This window comes from Gavialis gangeticus, unplaced genomic scaffold (assembly GCF_001723915.1).
Source record: "Gavialis gangeticus isolate Ggan-Ray unplaced genomic scaffold, GavGan_comp1, whole genome shotgun sequence".
NCBI lineage: Eukaryota > Metazoa > Chordata > Crocodylia > Gavialidae > Gavialis > Gavialis gangeticus.
In genome coordinates, this window is record NW_017728995.1 from 51,690,685 (window position 1) to 51,706,774 (window position 16,090).

The following is a 16,090-nucleotide window of genomic DNA, read 5'->3' on the forward strand; positions in this document are numbered from 1 at the left end:
AAAAAAAAAAAAAAAAAAAAAAAAGGTTTCAAAGGCAAGCACTTAAAAGTTACGGGATGCCACAATGGCTGACAGCGAAAACAGTAGTTTTAGTAGGTTGTTGTTCTTTATAGGGGCAACCACAGCATTGGGAATGAGACACACTTTGCCACCAGATTTTGGCTGACAGCAAATAGTGAGATTAGGGAATACTAGGTTCCAAGGCTCTGGAACAGAGTGTTTATAGTGGCCACACCTCATTCTTCCCATCCTCCTCTTTTTGCCCTGTTCCCAACTTGTCCCTGTCCTATTTTACCCCTATATTGGCTCCTTATTCTGCTCCAGGGGTGGGCACAATATGGCCCATGGGCCAGATCCAGCCTGCCAGGCTGTTCTATCCAGCCTGCAGGGCCCCTAAAAATTTAGAAAATTAATATTTATCTCCCTGTCAAAGATGACAAGGCACCAGTGGCAGTAAGACCCAAGAGGAGCTGGTGGCAGGACCCAGCAGCCACAGCAGCAACACCCTCCAGGCCCTACCCCACTCCCAGCCCCCCAACCGAAAGCCTCTACATAGTAGAGGCTTTTAGTGTGGGACCTTGTGGATGTTCCCTGCCTCCCTTTGCCTGAGAGGGAAATTCAGCTAAAAACTGGGGGAGGCAGTGAAGCAGGGGACGACAGCAGGTGATTGCCCCAGTCCTCAGGGCTGGCCAGGTCCTGTAATGTAGCGATGTAGCTGGGAACCACATGGTGCCAAAGCAGCTGGTGGGCAGGGGGGGTGGGGAGGAGCAGTGGTGGTGGGCAGCAAAGTGGGAAAATGATGGCAGGTGGGGGGGACAAGTGGCATTGGTGGGGAGTGCAGTGACAGCTGGGTGGGACCTCAGGGCAGCACTGGTGCGCGGGGGCCAGGGCTGGCAGGGGCCCAGAGCGGGGTGGCAGGAGTGCGGGGCTGGCAGGAACTCTATGGAGCTGGGGTGGGCTGCACCAGCAGGGAGAGCGGGGAGCTGGCCCGGCTCTTCAGAGCCCCTGCCAGCCCAGGCCCTGTGCTCCTGCCGCTCCGCTTTGGGCCCCACTGACCCTGGCCCCCCGCACACCAGTGCAGGCCCCTGCACTCCCACCCAGCCTTCTGTTCTCTCTGCAAGTTTGTGTACAGAAAGTGTGACAGAAGGTCAGTGAGAATGTAAATTGGTGGAAATAAGGAAAACAATGGGTAGAGAAGGGAAGGACGAGGGGGAAAAATGAGTGAAAGAAAACTAAAAGTAAGCAAGGTAGACTCAAAGTAAATAGTTGGAAATTAGAAAAATGAAGGGGGGGAATGTAAATGGTAAGTTCAGGCATATACCTGGTGAATCAGATGTAAATTTGGTTTTTGTTTCCCTTTATACCTTTGGAGATGACATTAACACTAGGGGAGCACCAGTAAAAGATTTTTTTGAGCTGACACCGATGGCTGATTATTAACAAGCCATATTGGCTGATACTGAGCCGACTGCTGATGTGCAGCCTGACAGCTTGGAGAGCAGTGTCCGGCTGATAAGCCTGTTAGGGGGATGAGATGGAGGAGAGGGAAGGGAGGGGGCGATTGAGGCCCCCATGGTGAGGGAGGGAGTAGGGCTGGGCTGGGCCAGGGGCAGGTGTTGCACAGCCAGGGTGGGGGGGAAGGACATGGGATGGAGCCACAAGCAGCATATCCAGGGCATGCGGGTGTGGATGTGGGGGAGGCTTCCACCATTGTACACATCCCTGGGGGGGAGGCATGGGGTGGCACATGCACCCTGGATTTGTGCGCGAGGCAAGGGCAAGCTGTTGCTGCGGGCTGGGGCCAGCAGCAGCGGTGCTGGGAGGGAGGGGTTCAGGGGGTAGCTACAGTGAATTTTGAGGTGGCTCTAGCCCCCCTCCCAGCCCCACTCCCTCCCTAACCATGAGGACCTCGATCTGACCCTTTCCCCCAACAGACTTACCAGCTGGACACTGCTCCCCAAGCTACCTAGCTTCATTCCTGGCCCTGTCAGGCTGTGGCTGTGCACATGCACACAGCATTTATTGATGACATTATTGGTCACATCAGCCAAAAAAAGCTGATTGCCGATAATGTCAACTTTCTTTTTATCAGTGTCAATATGATATGGACTGATGTATCAGTGCACCTCTAATTAACACCTAAACCAGCATAAGGAATAGAGCTTCCTGCAGTTTTATAGGCATAAGTTCAGTCTTCAGCTGTTGCAAAAGGAACAGAGAATGCGGGTCCTGGCAGGTACAATAATTCAAGTCTCGGCAGGTCACAAGGACTGAGATCCTATCTGAGTAAGATATTATTTTTGAATTGCAGTGCTCTTTTTCATTCCAACAGACGCAGTAAGTACAGTAAAGCTAAGCAAGAGGCAGATGAGGAGAAACATCTGAATCAAGGTAAAAGGCAGTGGTGCTTGGGGTTTTTTTATTTGGTTCACAAAGCATGTGTTCCTATGCTTAGAAAATAAGGCATGACACTCTTGAGATGAATATTTTTGTTTTCCTTTTTGCTTTTCTTCATCAGAACTAAGCATCTTAGTAGCAGATAAATATGTGTGGCTAGAAACATTCAAAAACATTCACCCGTGGGATTTTGAAGGAATTATTCTAGAATCATTCTTTTTTCTGCATTATTCCTTCCCACTGAAAGGTTTTCATGACTTCTGCTTCTGGGTGATATTGACTAGCCATAATTTTCCCCACAACACATTTAACAGATGCTTCTGGCTGAATCAGAGAAGGTGCTTCAGAGGAAATGCATACCTTCCTGAAGACTGAATATGCTGTTGCTTCCATCATACAGGGTGTAGGGCAGGCTCAGAAGTCTGACCCCAAAATAGTAGTTAGGTGTATATTATTCTCTTGGTCCCCAAGGTGCAGCTAGCTAGTAGTACTGATAGTAATTAGTGCAATTCATTCACTGGCAGATGCCTGGGTTTTGGTTTTGTTTTGTTTTTTTGCAGCATGTAGGAAATAAAATGTTTTCTTAAAAAATCCCATTGGGAAATCTCTTTCTCTTTCTTCAGTCATTCTTAGCTTATGGTGGTTTTTTTTTTATACTTTCCTTGCTGTTGGATACCATTAAGATATCATTCTTATATGTTCTATGCTCAGCAGCGTGTAGATCAGCGACTTCAAATGAAACATTTTTGCCTTGCAGGTGTTAGAACATATGTGGATCCTTTCACATATGAGGATCCAAACCAAGCTGTGCGGGAATTTGCCAAAGAAATCGATGCCTCCTGTATAAAGATCGAAAAAGTCATAGGTGTGGGTAAGTTTCAGGACATCTGCATTTCTGTAGTAAATCTGGTTTTATAACACATAGCTTTATTGCTGTTTAGGTGCCCTGGGATCTAATTATCCTTAGCTTAACAACTCCTTAAAATAAATTGGCTTGTTCAGAAGAGCACTGACAATTTACATCTTGGCAACAGTCTCACATGTACCCGTGATTCATAGCTAAGTGTTTGGTCTTTCTCCTGCAGGTGAATTTGGTGAGGTATGCAGCGGACGTCTCAAAGTGCCAGGAAAAAGAGAGATCTGTGTTGCTATCAAGACTCTAAAAGCTGGCTACACTGACAAACAAAGGAGGGACTTCTTGAGTGAGGCCAGCATCATGGGACAGTTTGACCATCCCAACATCATCCACTTGGAAGGTGTTGTTACCAAATGTGAGTAGTCTGTTTCTATTACAAGGCCAATTTGGAAGTCATTGGGAAACTAAATCTCTTTAGGTTTTTCCCTGTGAAATGACAGATGGAGCAGATCCACTGATAGCTAATAGGAGGAAATCGGTGCAGGACAAGTCATTAATCTTCTTGTCAGCTATAAATGGGTTTATGGTTTCAACTGATACCCTATCTCCAGGCAGCTTGTGCAAGATTTTATTGGGAGAATTAATACTGCAGGGCTTTCCTTTTGGGCTATGCCAGGCGGGCATCTTTCAAATCTTTGCTAGATTGGGCTGATTGTAACAGGATAGGCAAAAGCAGATGGTTAGCAAAGCATTTTAAATACTTCTTCAAAACAAAACAATGCTACTATGTTGTATGTCTGAAGTACAAGGCACAGATGTATGGCTCAAGCCTTTGAAATAGTCTTTATTTTAGTATGCGACTTGCTTATGTGCTCTCTGATTTATGGGTGTGATAGCTTTGCTTCCATTTACAGTAACACCTGGTCGATCATTTTTTCAAAAGTCTATTAGTATTCATGAAGCCCGTGAACTCAGTAAGAATATGATGGAGCTCAACAGATGCCAAAACACACCTGTGAGACTTTTGTAGGTCCCACTTTGTAAAGGGCCACTGAGCAGAGGCAGTTGCTGTTTAACATGGCCCCTCTACAAAGGAATTGGCTAGCAGATCTGCTGAACATGCTGAAGGCTGCTATCCCTAAAGGATCCTGTACTTGTAGGGTGTTTGTTTTCTGTGTGGCACAGGTAGCCGGGTGAACTTCTGCGTCCCTTGTTGTTAATAGGAGTGATTTGTACATCTAATGTACTGTTCATCAATAAAGAATGCATGAACTCTGGATATTGCAGTAATATGGCTGATAAAGGAGCCCGTAATATAAGGAGCTCATATTAGAAATGAGTAAAAGTGATTTAAAAAACAGTAACAGTAAGAGAATAAAATTTCTGTCTTTTCAAAAGTAAAAATGGCAGTAACCCATCCAGTCCTGTCAGGCTGTTCGTGGGAAATGGATCTGTAGTTCTTCCATTTGTGCCTATGAAAAATCTCCCCCATTATGTTCTTACATTTTCTTCTGCATGGCTTTGCTGAGATAGTTAGTATAAAATGTCACCGTTTGCTTTTATTTAAAAGGCAAGCATCACTAGAGGAAAAAATATCTTCATAGTGTTATTACCTGTGGCTTACCAGGCATCCCTAAGTCCCTTAGTTCTTTTATTAAAAGATAATATTCTTTTTAAATATTTTTGCAGGTCTGTTTCCTTCAGAGTGTGTTTGCTGTAGACAGTGATTTTCACAGCACCTCTGAAACAGAAAGAGGAAACAGGGGGATCTTTTTATTAAAATCCCACCGAGGCCCTAAAAACCTGCGCTATTACAGCTGTAACAGTTATAAATGACTGTATCCATTTGCATAATGCAGTTGTCACTGAATTCAAATGATTTAAAATTTTCACCAAGGAGGTGGTAGCCTAACCCAGGGGCCTTGCTCCCAGTAGGCAGCACTTCTGCTCCAAGCCAGCCTGGATGCTTTAGAGCTGCTGCTGCTGCAGCTTGGTAAACAGGGCTACTTAAGAAGACATTCGTCTCAATTTCTCCTGCAGGTTTTCTGAACACTGTGATAAATGAATGCGTTTAATAAATGGAAAAATAAAATGCAAGATAAATTGTGGAGTTGGAGTGGGAAAGAGGGGCTGTGAGGAGAGAGGTGGAAAGTATGAATACATTAGTGGCTGCTAGTTGAGTACTTTAATAATTGACTAGATGATGGCAACTTGTCCTTCCACCCCCTCCCCCACTGTGAGCTTCTGTTCTCCCCTCTGGCTTCCCTGCTACTCAGGAAGTACCTGAGTAATGAAATTATGTGTTAATGCACTGAAAGAGAGTATCCCTTTCTTTTAGGTTGACATAGAGTCTTTTGATTGTGGAAGGTTAATTAAAACTTATTTAGACATATTTGTTCTGGCAGAGGACTTCAGTCACAGTTGCAAAGGGTAAATGAAATGGGAAAATATGCAGATTGGGTTAGAGTGGTTTTCATTCTTTCTGTTGAATACTAAGGTAGGTGATTTATCCAATGCAAAAGGTGAGAGGGAGAGTGATGTTTTATCTCAGCCCTTTCCTTTAAGGATGCAAATATTTGTTCAAAGCTTTTAAATACACAGACACACAATTATTTGTTTGTTCAAAACCCATGCTTTGTTCATGCAAATTGGATACATGATATCTAGCTACCTGACTTTCATTTCGTACCCATGCTAGTTTGCATGTGCAAATGTGCACAGGATCAAAACAAATGAGTGTTTTGGCATTGCTTGAAATGGCTGGAGATACAGGAATGGCATAAAGCCCACAGAGGCTTGATGGAGGCTGGCTGAACCTAAAACCAAAAAAAGATACACAATTCACAGTCTATTCATGTCCTTTAGCATATTGTTTTCTAATCAGAAAAGGGTTATTCCTGTAACGTGAACCTCCGACAGAATCACAAGGGGGAGGCAGCCTGGTGAGTGAAAAATGCGCTGACGTAGAAATAATTGTGGGAGATTTTCAGAGCCAAAATGTTTCACAGAAGGGCAGTTTTCATAGCCAATTGTTCTGAGAAGATCCTGCTGGTGAATAGAGCAAGCAAAAGTTGAATGTTTTTGATAGCTAAACTCTATCTTCATATTGAAAGCATCTGCAGCTTAGGTTGCAGATCTGTTGAACCTCCTTCCTCTTGTAAAATTCCCTTTTTCCAAGCTGCTTTTGTTAGTATAAATCCAAAAGCAAATGTTCTCTGGGATTGGAACCCCCCCGCCCCCACTCCATTTGGTAGAGCAGAGTTGGGAATAATGAGCCTTGGTTTCTGTGCCTGACTGCCACTAGCTGTAGCCAAAAGATCTGTGTCTGGTCAGGACCTAAACACCTTCAAGTTGTTTTCATCCAGCTGGGGCTAAGAGTTCTCATCTCCCTGTAGAATGCAGACAGCATCTCCCAAGCTGGGCTTTGTTATTTGACTCTTGACAAATCACTTAACTTCTGTACTCCTCACATGGCCCATCTTTAAAATGGGACAATAATATTAACCTCAATCCTGCAAACATTTACTGGCTGCTAAATTTTGATCATAATTAGTCCTTTAAATGGTTGACATTACTCACATGCTTAAAGTATAGCACATGCATCAATATTAACAAGATCAGTGCTTTTTCAAACAGGTAAAGATAATATCACACAATAAATATTTATATTTATCATCATCATGAGGCACAGGAGTGACTAGAAAAACAGTTCAGGAAAGTAAGACAGTATTTCTCTACTTCTCTAGACTTATCTGAAGTTTGTTTTCAGCAGGCATATCAACATGTACGCTTTAACATGCATAAAGGAAGTAGCCTGTTTTACTGCACATTGAAGTGTCATGTAAAATACCATGCAATTACACTAATGAGCAGTAAAATAGGCTACTGTGCATTAAGCATCACTTAAAAGATGTGCACTTTTGAATGCTCATTGTTGTAGTAGCTCACATTGGAGTTACTAAATTGAATAAGCATTAGGAAAGCACATTGATGCATGTGTACATGCACCCAGTGTGGAAAATTGGGTGTCACTTCTGCATTCAACCCTATGTGTGATGCAGTTCATTGAATCATTTGTCCTGTGGTTTATTTTATGAGGCACATGGATAAGACTAATTTACAAACAGTGAGATGCACAGAATATGGACACCAACTAGGCAAAGTCAAAGAGAAAGATTTGTTGTTTATTTTATTAATCTTGCTTGAATCAAGCTGTATTTGAATAATTTGTAACCACTGACAACTCTCCACCCCTAAAAGCCTTGAGTTTTCAGAAGAAGGAAAAGGAAGTGCATATTCTAGCAAACAATTAATTATCCTAAAGATTTTTCAAGTATGAACAGATCTGTCTGGGTCCCCCATTGCTTTCTTATTTAATGAGCAGTGATTTGGTCATATATTCCCTGGAGACTTCTGGCCCCTTCAGTTAAAGATATTATCAACAAGTTCCCGAAAGGGTTAATTTTCCAGATGGAGCTCTTAAATATTTCTTTTCCAGCTCACCACAGCTGAGGCATAAGCTCAGCGCTTTCAAAATTAAATTAGATTGTGCAAGACAGGTGTCTTGGCAGTAAAATCATGTGCAGCCCATTTTTATCTCATTAACATTGGTGTTCATCAAGGAATTGTGTTTTTTCTTTTTGCAAATTCTAGGTAAACCGGTAATGATCATAACTGAGTACATGGAAAATGGTTCCTTGGATGCCTTCCTCAGGGTATGTGTGACTACTTTATAAAAAACCCAAAAAGGTTTTACATGGGGAAATGCTTTCTGATTCTTTTTTTTGGTGGAGGGATACAGGAGATGTATTTGAAACTCAAGGATGTGCATACATGATAGATGCTTCCTGATTATTTTTTCTATTACTGTCAGTAGCTGGTGGAGGAATACAGAGGAGGTGAAACATTTAAAATAGTAGGGTCTTAAATAATCCATGTTTAATGGGGAACCATTTTGATTTATTTCATTTTTGAAAACTTTGCAATGCTGTAGATTAATTAAAACTGGATACATTCTATACATCATAGGAAACTGACAAAACCTCTAGGTTTGGATTTTGCTGGTGAATTATAGACCCAAGTCAGAAGACTAAGGAAATAGCATTGCATTTAATTGTAGTCAAGATGGGGATCTGGAGGTATGTTCTTTGCCAGTTTTAGCTGTGGCAATAATGTAGCTTTTAACTTAATACTATGAGATTTCCCCCCCCCCCCTTTCCTCATCTGCAGAAGAATGATGGCAGATTTACAGTAATCCAGTTGGTAGGGATGCTACGTGGCATTGGCTCTGGAATGAAGTATCTGTCTGACATGAGTTATGTGCATCGGGATCTAGCTGCCCGAAATATACTAGTCAACAGCAACTTGGTTTGCAAAGTATCTGATTTTGGCATGTCTCGTGTCCTGGAAGATGATCCTGAAGCAGCTTATACCACACGGGTAAGACAGAAAAGATTCTAGAGTTTTACTTTCCTGCTAATAAGGATTTGGGGGTCTTTGTTTTAAATAATATCAGGCATGCATGAAAGTCAGTATTTTTAAATAAAAATATACATTAGGATAGGTTCACATCTGGTCTTGTCAATTCCATTGGTTTCAAAGCACCTACCTACATCAGTCTACCTCACTGACGATCTGTCCCATTGTATTGGTTAGGTGCCAGCAGCATACTAGAAGTTGGTGACAGGTGTTTGAGGCCAGGCATTAATATTTTGATGCCTCATCCTGCAGTCAGTTGTGTAATTGGTCAATTTTACACAGGTCAATAGTCCCATTGAATTCTGTAGTCAAGTTGAAGAGGTTTTTTGTTTGTTTTTTTTAAAGTAAAGAATAAACTGTGGAAGAATGCAGCTGTCCTAAAACTATTTGTAAATTTGACTTTCATAGTTTCATAGTTGGTAGGGTCAGAAGGGATCTGAGCAGATCATCAAGTCTGACCCCCATTAAAAAAGATCAATTTTTGCATTGTTCCTTTTAAGTTGATGCTTCTGACAAATTTAAAAAGACAACCTACCATTCTAAAAAGTTTTACAGCACCACTGCAGTTAGTTTTAAAATCCAGGCTCTACTTTAGCCCTTCCAATTGCTAATCAAATATCTAAATTGCCCAAAGTTCTGTACCAGTAAGAAAAACTATTCTCCCTTTCAAGTCGGACACTATCCCGCCCAGTTAACACCGTTTGCACACTTTGTAAACAAGAAAAGCTTAAAGCATAATTAGAGCAGAGCACAGGCCCATCTTTAACTTGTTTTCCCATAACATCAAGTGTTTCAAGTGTATAAAGCTTTGCTATGTTCCTGAGTACTGCAAGAATCATAATCAGTTGAATTCACTGAACAATTTTGTTTAGAAAAAATGTTGAGGGCCAAATTCCCAAACTGGCAGTGGTGGGTAATGTCATCATCCTCCCTTTTTCCAGCTCAAAGGTTTAAACTTTTACCCAGGATTTGGGAGACCTGTCTTCAAGTCTTCCATCTGCTTAACAGGGTTTTGAACCCACTTATTAGTTCTGAGAAGAATACCAGATCATTGGTTTCTGCAATAGAATGCTTTCAGTCTGTATGAAGTCAGTAGATGAGATTAAGTGGAACAGGAACAAGACCCCATATCTCCTATCCCCTGCATGAGTATCATAGCCATTTGGATACTTAATTCCTCTGGCAGTTTTGTAAATCCAACCCTTCTTTTCCTATGCTTTAATTTACACGCGACCCAAAACAAAGTAAGAGAAGGGAATGTCTTATGTCAAATGAGATTACATTTTCCAGTGTAAACAAGAATAAACAAAAACAAATTGAATTAGGGTCAATCCAAAGCTAAATTATTTTTCATTTTTTCAGTTTAGCTGCCAAACCAAAAATCAGTTCCTTGCACTGTCCTACTCTGTGGTATTACTCAAATGGGGAAAAATAATGTGTGCTTTCATGCTTGCTAACACCAAGCCTTGAATGCCTAGAGGGCCTTTTGCAGCCCCTAGAATGGATTTTATTCTGATTGTGATTTAAAAACTTACCAACATGTGTGACACTTAAACAATTTATGACCTAGGTGCCCAATCAGTTACAAAGACCACTTATTCTGTGGTGATTTTCTGATTATTACTACTAGTATTTGAATGAATATATAATCATAATAAGTAAGGAACAGGGTTTAGCAGTGTACTGGTACAAATTTTCCTATTCCAGTTTAGCATGCTGCATGTTATAATGATGCAGATACCATAGTTCACAAAGCAGCTCTGACCATTACCAATACCTTTGTAATTAACATGCACTAAAAAAAAGTTAGTGTGTTTCTAAAGGCTTTTTATTGCTTATGTTTTGTTTTTAAATAGCTGCCATTCTCAATCTGTTCTATCTGGTGCCAGGATTGTTTGCAGAGCTCATTTTTTGCTGTTTAATCCCTGTACTCATCTTTTAATGAATTCAGAGTTCATTATAGGGAAGGATAAACTTATGTAGTATTAAATGCTGGCCAACACTGGTATTTCCCACTAATAAGGGAGAGAAGCTGAATCTCCAGCCTGGAAAGCTGTATTCAAGCAAATACAAGTTTAGACAAATATATAAGCATAGAATGGAAATCACTGAACAGCATCACTTTGAATGCAGTGAGTGCAAATATAGTACTATGTTTTTTCTCCGAGTAAGCTGCAACAAATCAATGTAATTTGCATTACAGTACAGTATCTTCATTTGGTGTCAGTAATGAAGTATCAGGAAAAAATTGGATAAGCTCCACTGTACTTAGCAGTTAAAAACATTGAATTTATTGACAACTTTTAAAATAACAAGTATATATAAACCATGTCCATACATCCAACAGAAAGAATGGAGTTTGTTCATGGTTAGAGTTGGTAGAGAGCATTATTAAAGCAGTTTTCTTGTTTTCAACAAAATTTGCATTCTTTTCCGTACCAGTATTCTAAATCAAGCATCGTATAGGATAGGGTGACAAAGAGATGCATTAAAACATATACACGTTCACACAGGACCTGATTGAAAGCACAGTGATGTCAACAGAAAGATTCCCATTGACTTCAAAAAGCTCTGCAATGGGCTGCCGTTAATCACTTGACAGCTGTACAAAAGACAGTAGACTAGACCTACGAAGACAAGATACACAGTTAGGAGCAGAAAGCGTGTCCAAAAACTGCAAAGACAAAAACGCAACAAAAATAACTTATGGAAAAAATGCACCTTTGACTTACTGTTTCATCTGGGGAATTACCTAAAGGAACCAAAATCTCCATTAAAAACACCTTGTACATTAGCATAAACAAAAGGAGAAATCTTTGGCCTGGGATCATTCAACTTAAGGCAAAATCAGATAAACAGGATGGAATTGAGCTCCTTTTTAAAACATTACCAAACTCCACTAGCCCAGTTCAGATGCCCAACTGCTTTTATTTGTGGAAGAGTTGTTTTTTTTTTTTCTTGAGTATAGTAAGAAAGCTGCTCTCTCTAACTGGTATCAAAAGTGTTGTAACCAGAGACTGCACTTAGTCCTCCTACACTGACCAGAGCAGCCTGAGGGCTGAGTTATCCGTTCACCTATGGGTCATGTATGAACTGGGATGTCATCCGTGGCAAAAAAAAACATAATATTTCATAAAGCTTCTTGGCTTACTCTCTTTTTTCCCTCAGAATACAGAAAAAATATTTATATCCCTGTTTTCCTGAAAGTGAACAAACGGGGCAGACAAGCAAAGCAAGAAAAAAATTGAATCCAGCAATAACAGCGTGCACATATTTGTTTTGTATACATATTCTATCACCTAAACCTTTTATAAACTCCTTGTTTTTCCCATTCTTCAGTGTAGGCCTTCTGTTAGAGGGCTGATAAAAATACATTTAACAATTTACTGGTTCCCATTCCTGTGACTAAAGAAAACAGATGGATGGTATTGCCTCCTATTTGGATTTGACAGTTTTATGGCAAAAAAGAGAATGACTGGCTTTTTAAAAATAAATTTGGAATCATCTCTCCAGCTCCATCTTGCCATTTTAAACCTAATATTAGAGCACAATGACATCCTCATAAAATGTAGGTCCAGTGATTTCCTGACTTCTGTTTTCTTCTATTTTTCACAGGGTGGCAAGATTCCCATCAGGTGGACTGCACCAGAAGCAATTGCCTACCGTAAATTTACATCAGCTAGTGATGTATGGAGCTATGGCATTGTAATGTGGGAAGTGATGTCATATGGAGAAAGACCTTACTGGGACATGTCCAATCAAGATGTGAGTTGCTTTCTGGCAGCTTTTCTTCTTCTACTTTTCTCTTAATATTTTGTTTACTTTCTTAGTGTGAGAATAAAACATTAGGCCTAAGTTTTGCAAAAGGATTGGCATGTGTGAACCCCAATTGTTCACATGTATCCTTTTCCAGAATGAGACCCTTATACAATTTTGTCTATATTCAATCAGGTCATTGCTTCATCAAGTCTGTTATTCTGTATCTAAAAGTGACCTTTGGCTGATCTATTGGTTCATTTACCACAAGTTTGTGAATTGCAAATATATTAGATTCTGGACTTAAGTGACAGACTCTTCTCTGAAATTGTGATAGACTGTCTTCCAGAAAACACAATAATGGCAAATCAAGAAAGGTTCTGTATCAGGAAAGCTCAAAAGCGTGTTTCAAAACCCCCTTAAAAGATAATGGGACTTCAGCACATATTTCAAGTTAAACACATGGGTTGAAGGTTTTCCTGAAAAAACATGTATATTATATACATCCATTTTCTTTTATACCTTCTGCAATTTGCTGTAATTTTTAGAAATAAGTAGGAAAGTGAAAAATGAAGGGGATTAGAATACATTCAAATTCAAATTTAAAAGATTGCAGAGATTAAGTTGAAAAGAAAAGGAAAGACACATTTTCATATTTATATTAAAACCTGAAGAAAAAAACACCTGAATTCAATATGGCCTCTAATTAGGAGCTAAACACTTTTGTTTGGATATATGTTTTTTAAAAAATACATAAAACTATATATGCAAGATACAATTGTGCCTGTCAGTCAAACCATCCTCTTGGCAATAGAATAGCTGCCCCTGGAGGACATTAAAAAGGAGCTTCGCTAAATGACCATTCTTAAATTATGCAAGCCCCATTTAACTATACCATCTGGACTACTTTGGCATATTCCAAGAGGGAGTACACACAATGACTATTATTTCAGGAGAGTTTTAATAATATTGCTAATAACGGCTTGTGCTAACAGCATTTTTGTTGATTTAAAAAAAAAGTATATCCCTGGTGAAAATGAGACATAGACTGGTCGTAATGTTTTTTTCCCCAAGGGATTTTTAGAAGATAAAGGAACAAGGAAAAGATAACTTGAATATTTGTTCACAGGAGTAGTTGAGTCACTTTATTAGTCATCCACTTTCTTACTCAGAGCTGAATATTTTCAAAGAGCATCTGCAGGTAGATGTCATCTAACTGAAAAATGGGGTTTCATTTTAATTTTCTTCTGATATAGAACTGCTCCTCTGGCATCCAGCCTTGCTCTCCTGTGTCAACAGGAAGTCAAGGATTTTCAAGAAAATAAAGCACCAGATGCACCTCAGAGATGTTCTGTTTTCATTAGTAATGATAGGTAATTCAGGCTAATACAGAAGTGAGTTTTCAGATGCCATCCTTGTCCTCTGGGTTAGTCGAGATTAAGAAAAAGTACACAGAGTAAATGAGCCTATGATGTGCTTATGTGTTTGGAAAATTGAATCAGATCCTAAAGGTCAAAATATTGCAAATACATTTTTGCGAAATACACAGATAATTACAGAGGTGTGGAAGAACAATGCAGAGATGAGGGGTGGATTGACATACTTTTCACTGGAATATATTAAAATATTTTAAGTGAATTTCATGTTTGTGAATAATGCTGGATTAGCAGCTACAGCCAGTTTTCTCCTTTGTTCACTGAATGAGCAAGCCTCTTTACGCTGTCCTCCCAATGCATCTTAGCCATGGTTTTGGAGAGACAAGAGTGAGGACTGCAGCATAATTTAGTCTCTACAACTGTTGATCTTTGTAAGTAGGCAACCGCTGATCCTCTGGATCATGTTGTACATGTAAGAGGTCTAATCAGGTGCCAGCTGAATCTGCTTGTACAGAGTCCTACAACCATCATATCAAGGCCTTCAACATGTACACCTAAGCACATACACCTAAACACCTAAGCACAAGCACATGCACACCTATGGAGGAGTAGAGGCTGCCCAAGATCTACCATCCCCCCTTTAGACTATGGAAACAGAATCCAAAGGCCAGAATTAGTTCAGATGTTCGATGCCTTGATGGTGTACCCACAAGGCAGTGGGGGCTAGGTTTTTGAAGTGCCCGATACTCAACTTACTCTGGAGGTTATAAAATTGTGGTATTTTATAGGAGCTACCCCACCATGAGTAGCCCCACCACATTACCTCCAGGCCCACCAGTCGGATGCAGTTTACAGTCATACCCAGGACTTAAGTTACACTATATATACTTCATAAGTAGTGTTGTGCATGCCCCTACAGTTACTCTGAATGCAGGTCTTCAGTAACAAGGGTGCATATTTTTACCAGCTGTGATGTGTCAAAGGCTTGTGATACAAGTATCTGCTAACTGAACTAGCTCAGGAGAAAGCACAGGGTATAGCTGGAGGGGTGGGGTGCTAGATAAACTCATCCACAAACTCTGAGAGCTTGAAGAGTAAAGGTATTGAGAACTCTAGCTAGGCATTCGCTCCAAGGTATAGTTCTCACAGCTGACAGAAATTCCCTCAGGGGAAATGAACATATTTGATCTTTGTAATGGGGCTGCTTCTCACATCTATCCAACATGGGCAGCAGATTAACTCAGGGCCACACTGTTTTCTCTTTCTCATATGATGTATCCTGATGTGTATTGTCTTTTAGCAGCTCATCAGTATGCTGTATCTTTGAAAATGTGCGTGCTTTGGAAGTTGTACCAAATGCAGATGTTGTTATATATTTATCCCCTCTCACAAGATTTAAATGCATGATATAGTCTTACCTTCAAAATTAAGCTTCAGTCCCCATGCACGCATATCTCTAAATGTGCTCATCCATTTATTTTAAATCTTTATCTCAAAAGAAAATAGCAATAGTAGCCCCATCAACAGTCTGAGCATGAGCATATTTTTTAACAATGTCTTCTTTAACTATAGATTTTTTTCCATGCCTAGGATAGTTTATATTCAGCTACTGTAACTTTACAATCTATGATGAGCTTTAACTTCTCTTTAATGTTGCTGTTCATAGGTTATTAAAGCCATTGAAGAAGGGTATCGACTGCCACCCCCAATGGATTGCCCCATCGCTCTCCATCAGCTGATGCTGGACTGTTGGCAGAAGGAACGTAGCGACAGGCCTAAATTTGGACAGATCGTCAACATGCTGGACAAACTCATCCGCAACCCCAACAGCTTGAAGAGGACAGGCGCAGAGAGCTCCAGGTCAGCCGTGCTTTTCTAACAGTGATATATGAGGGAATATATTGAAGGTGACAGGCAAGCTGTAACTCACGTAAACTTCTGTGATCAGGTTAAAGCATGCTTCACAGCTCTTGCCAGACTGCACAATTTTTTTTATCCAGTGGAAGATTGTTTCCCATTGAGGTTGCACTGACATTCCAGTTGACTGTACTATGGGGTCCAGATCCTCCTGGCTTTGCAAAAATAAAATACTGAATAAGTAAAGAAATTTTTTTATTCCATCGGCTCTGAACATTTCTATAACATAAATTGAAGTGCAGCATTGATGCAATCAAGTGCTGTTTTCTTGAGAAAACAAGGCATGCAGTGTCTTTTCCTTTTTTTTTTT

General features: G+C 40.3%; 1 protein-coding gene across 1 annotated transcript in view; it reads left to right on the plus strand.

Annotated features, from left to right (window-relative positions):
- EPHA4 (EPH receptor A4) overlaps nucleotides 1–16,090 on the plus strand; it is a 181,035-nt gene that overhangs the window by 160,782 nt on the left and 4,163 nt on the right. The window contains exons 8-14 of the mRNA XM_019503659.1: nucleotides 2,333–2,391; nucleotides 3,155–3,268; nucleotides 3,483–3,668; nucleotides 7,907–7,968; nucleotides 8,483–8,692; nucleotides 12,347–12,496; nucleotides 15,530–15,723. Coding sequence (XP_019359204.1) covers nucleotides 2,333–2,391; nucleotides 3,155–3,268; nucleotides 3,483–3,668; nucleotides 7,907–7,968; nucleotides 8,483–8,692; nucleotides 12,347–12,496; nucleotides 15,530–15,723 — 975 coding nt within the window. The remainder of the gene's footprint in view (nucleotides 1–2,332; nucleotides 2,392–3,154; nucleotides 3,269–3,482; nucleotides 3,669–7,906; nucleotides 7,969–8,482; nucleotides 8,693–12,346; nucleotides 12,497–15,529; nucleotides 15,724–16,090) is intronic.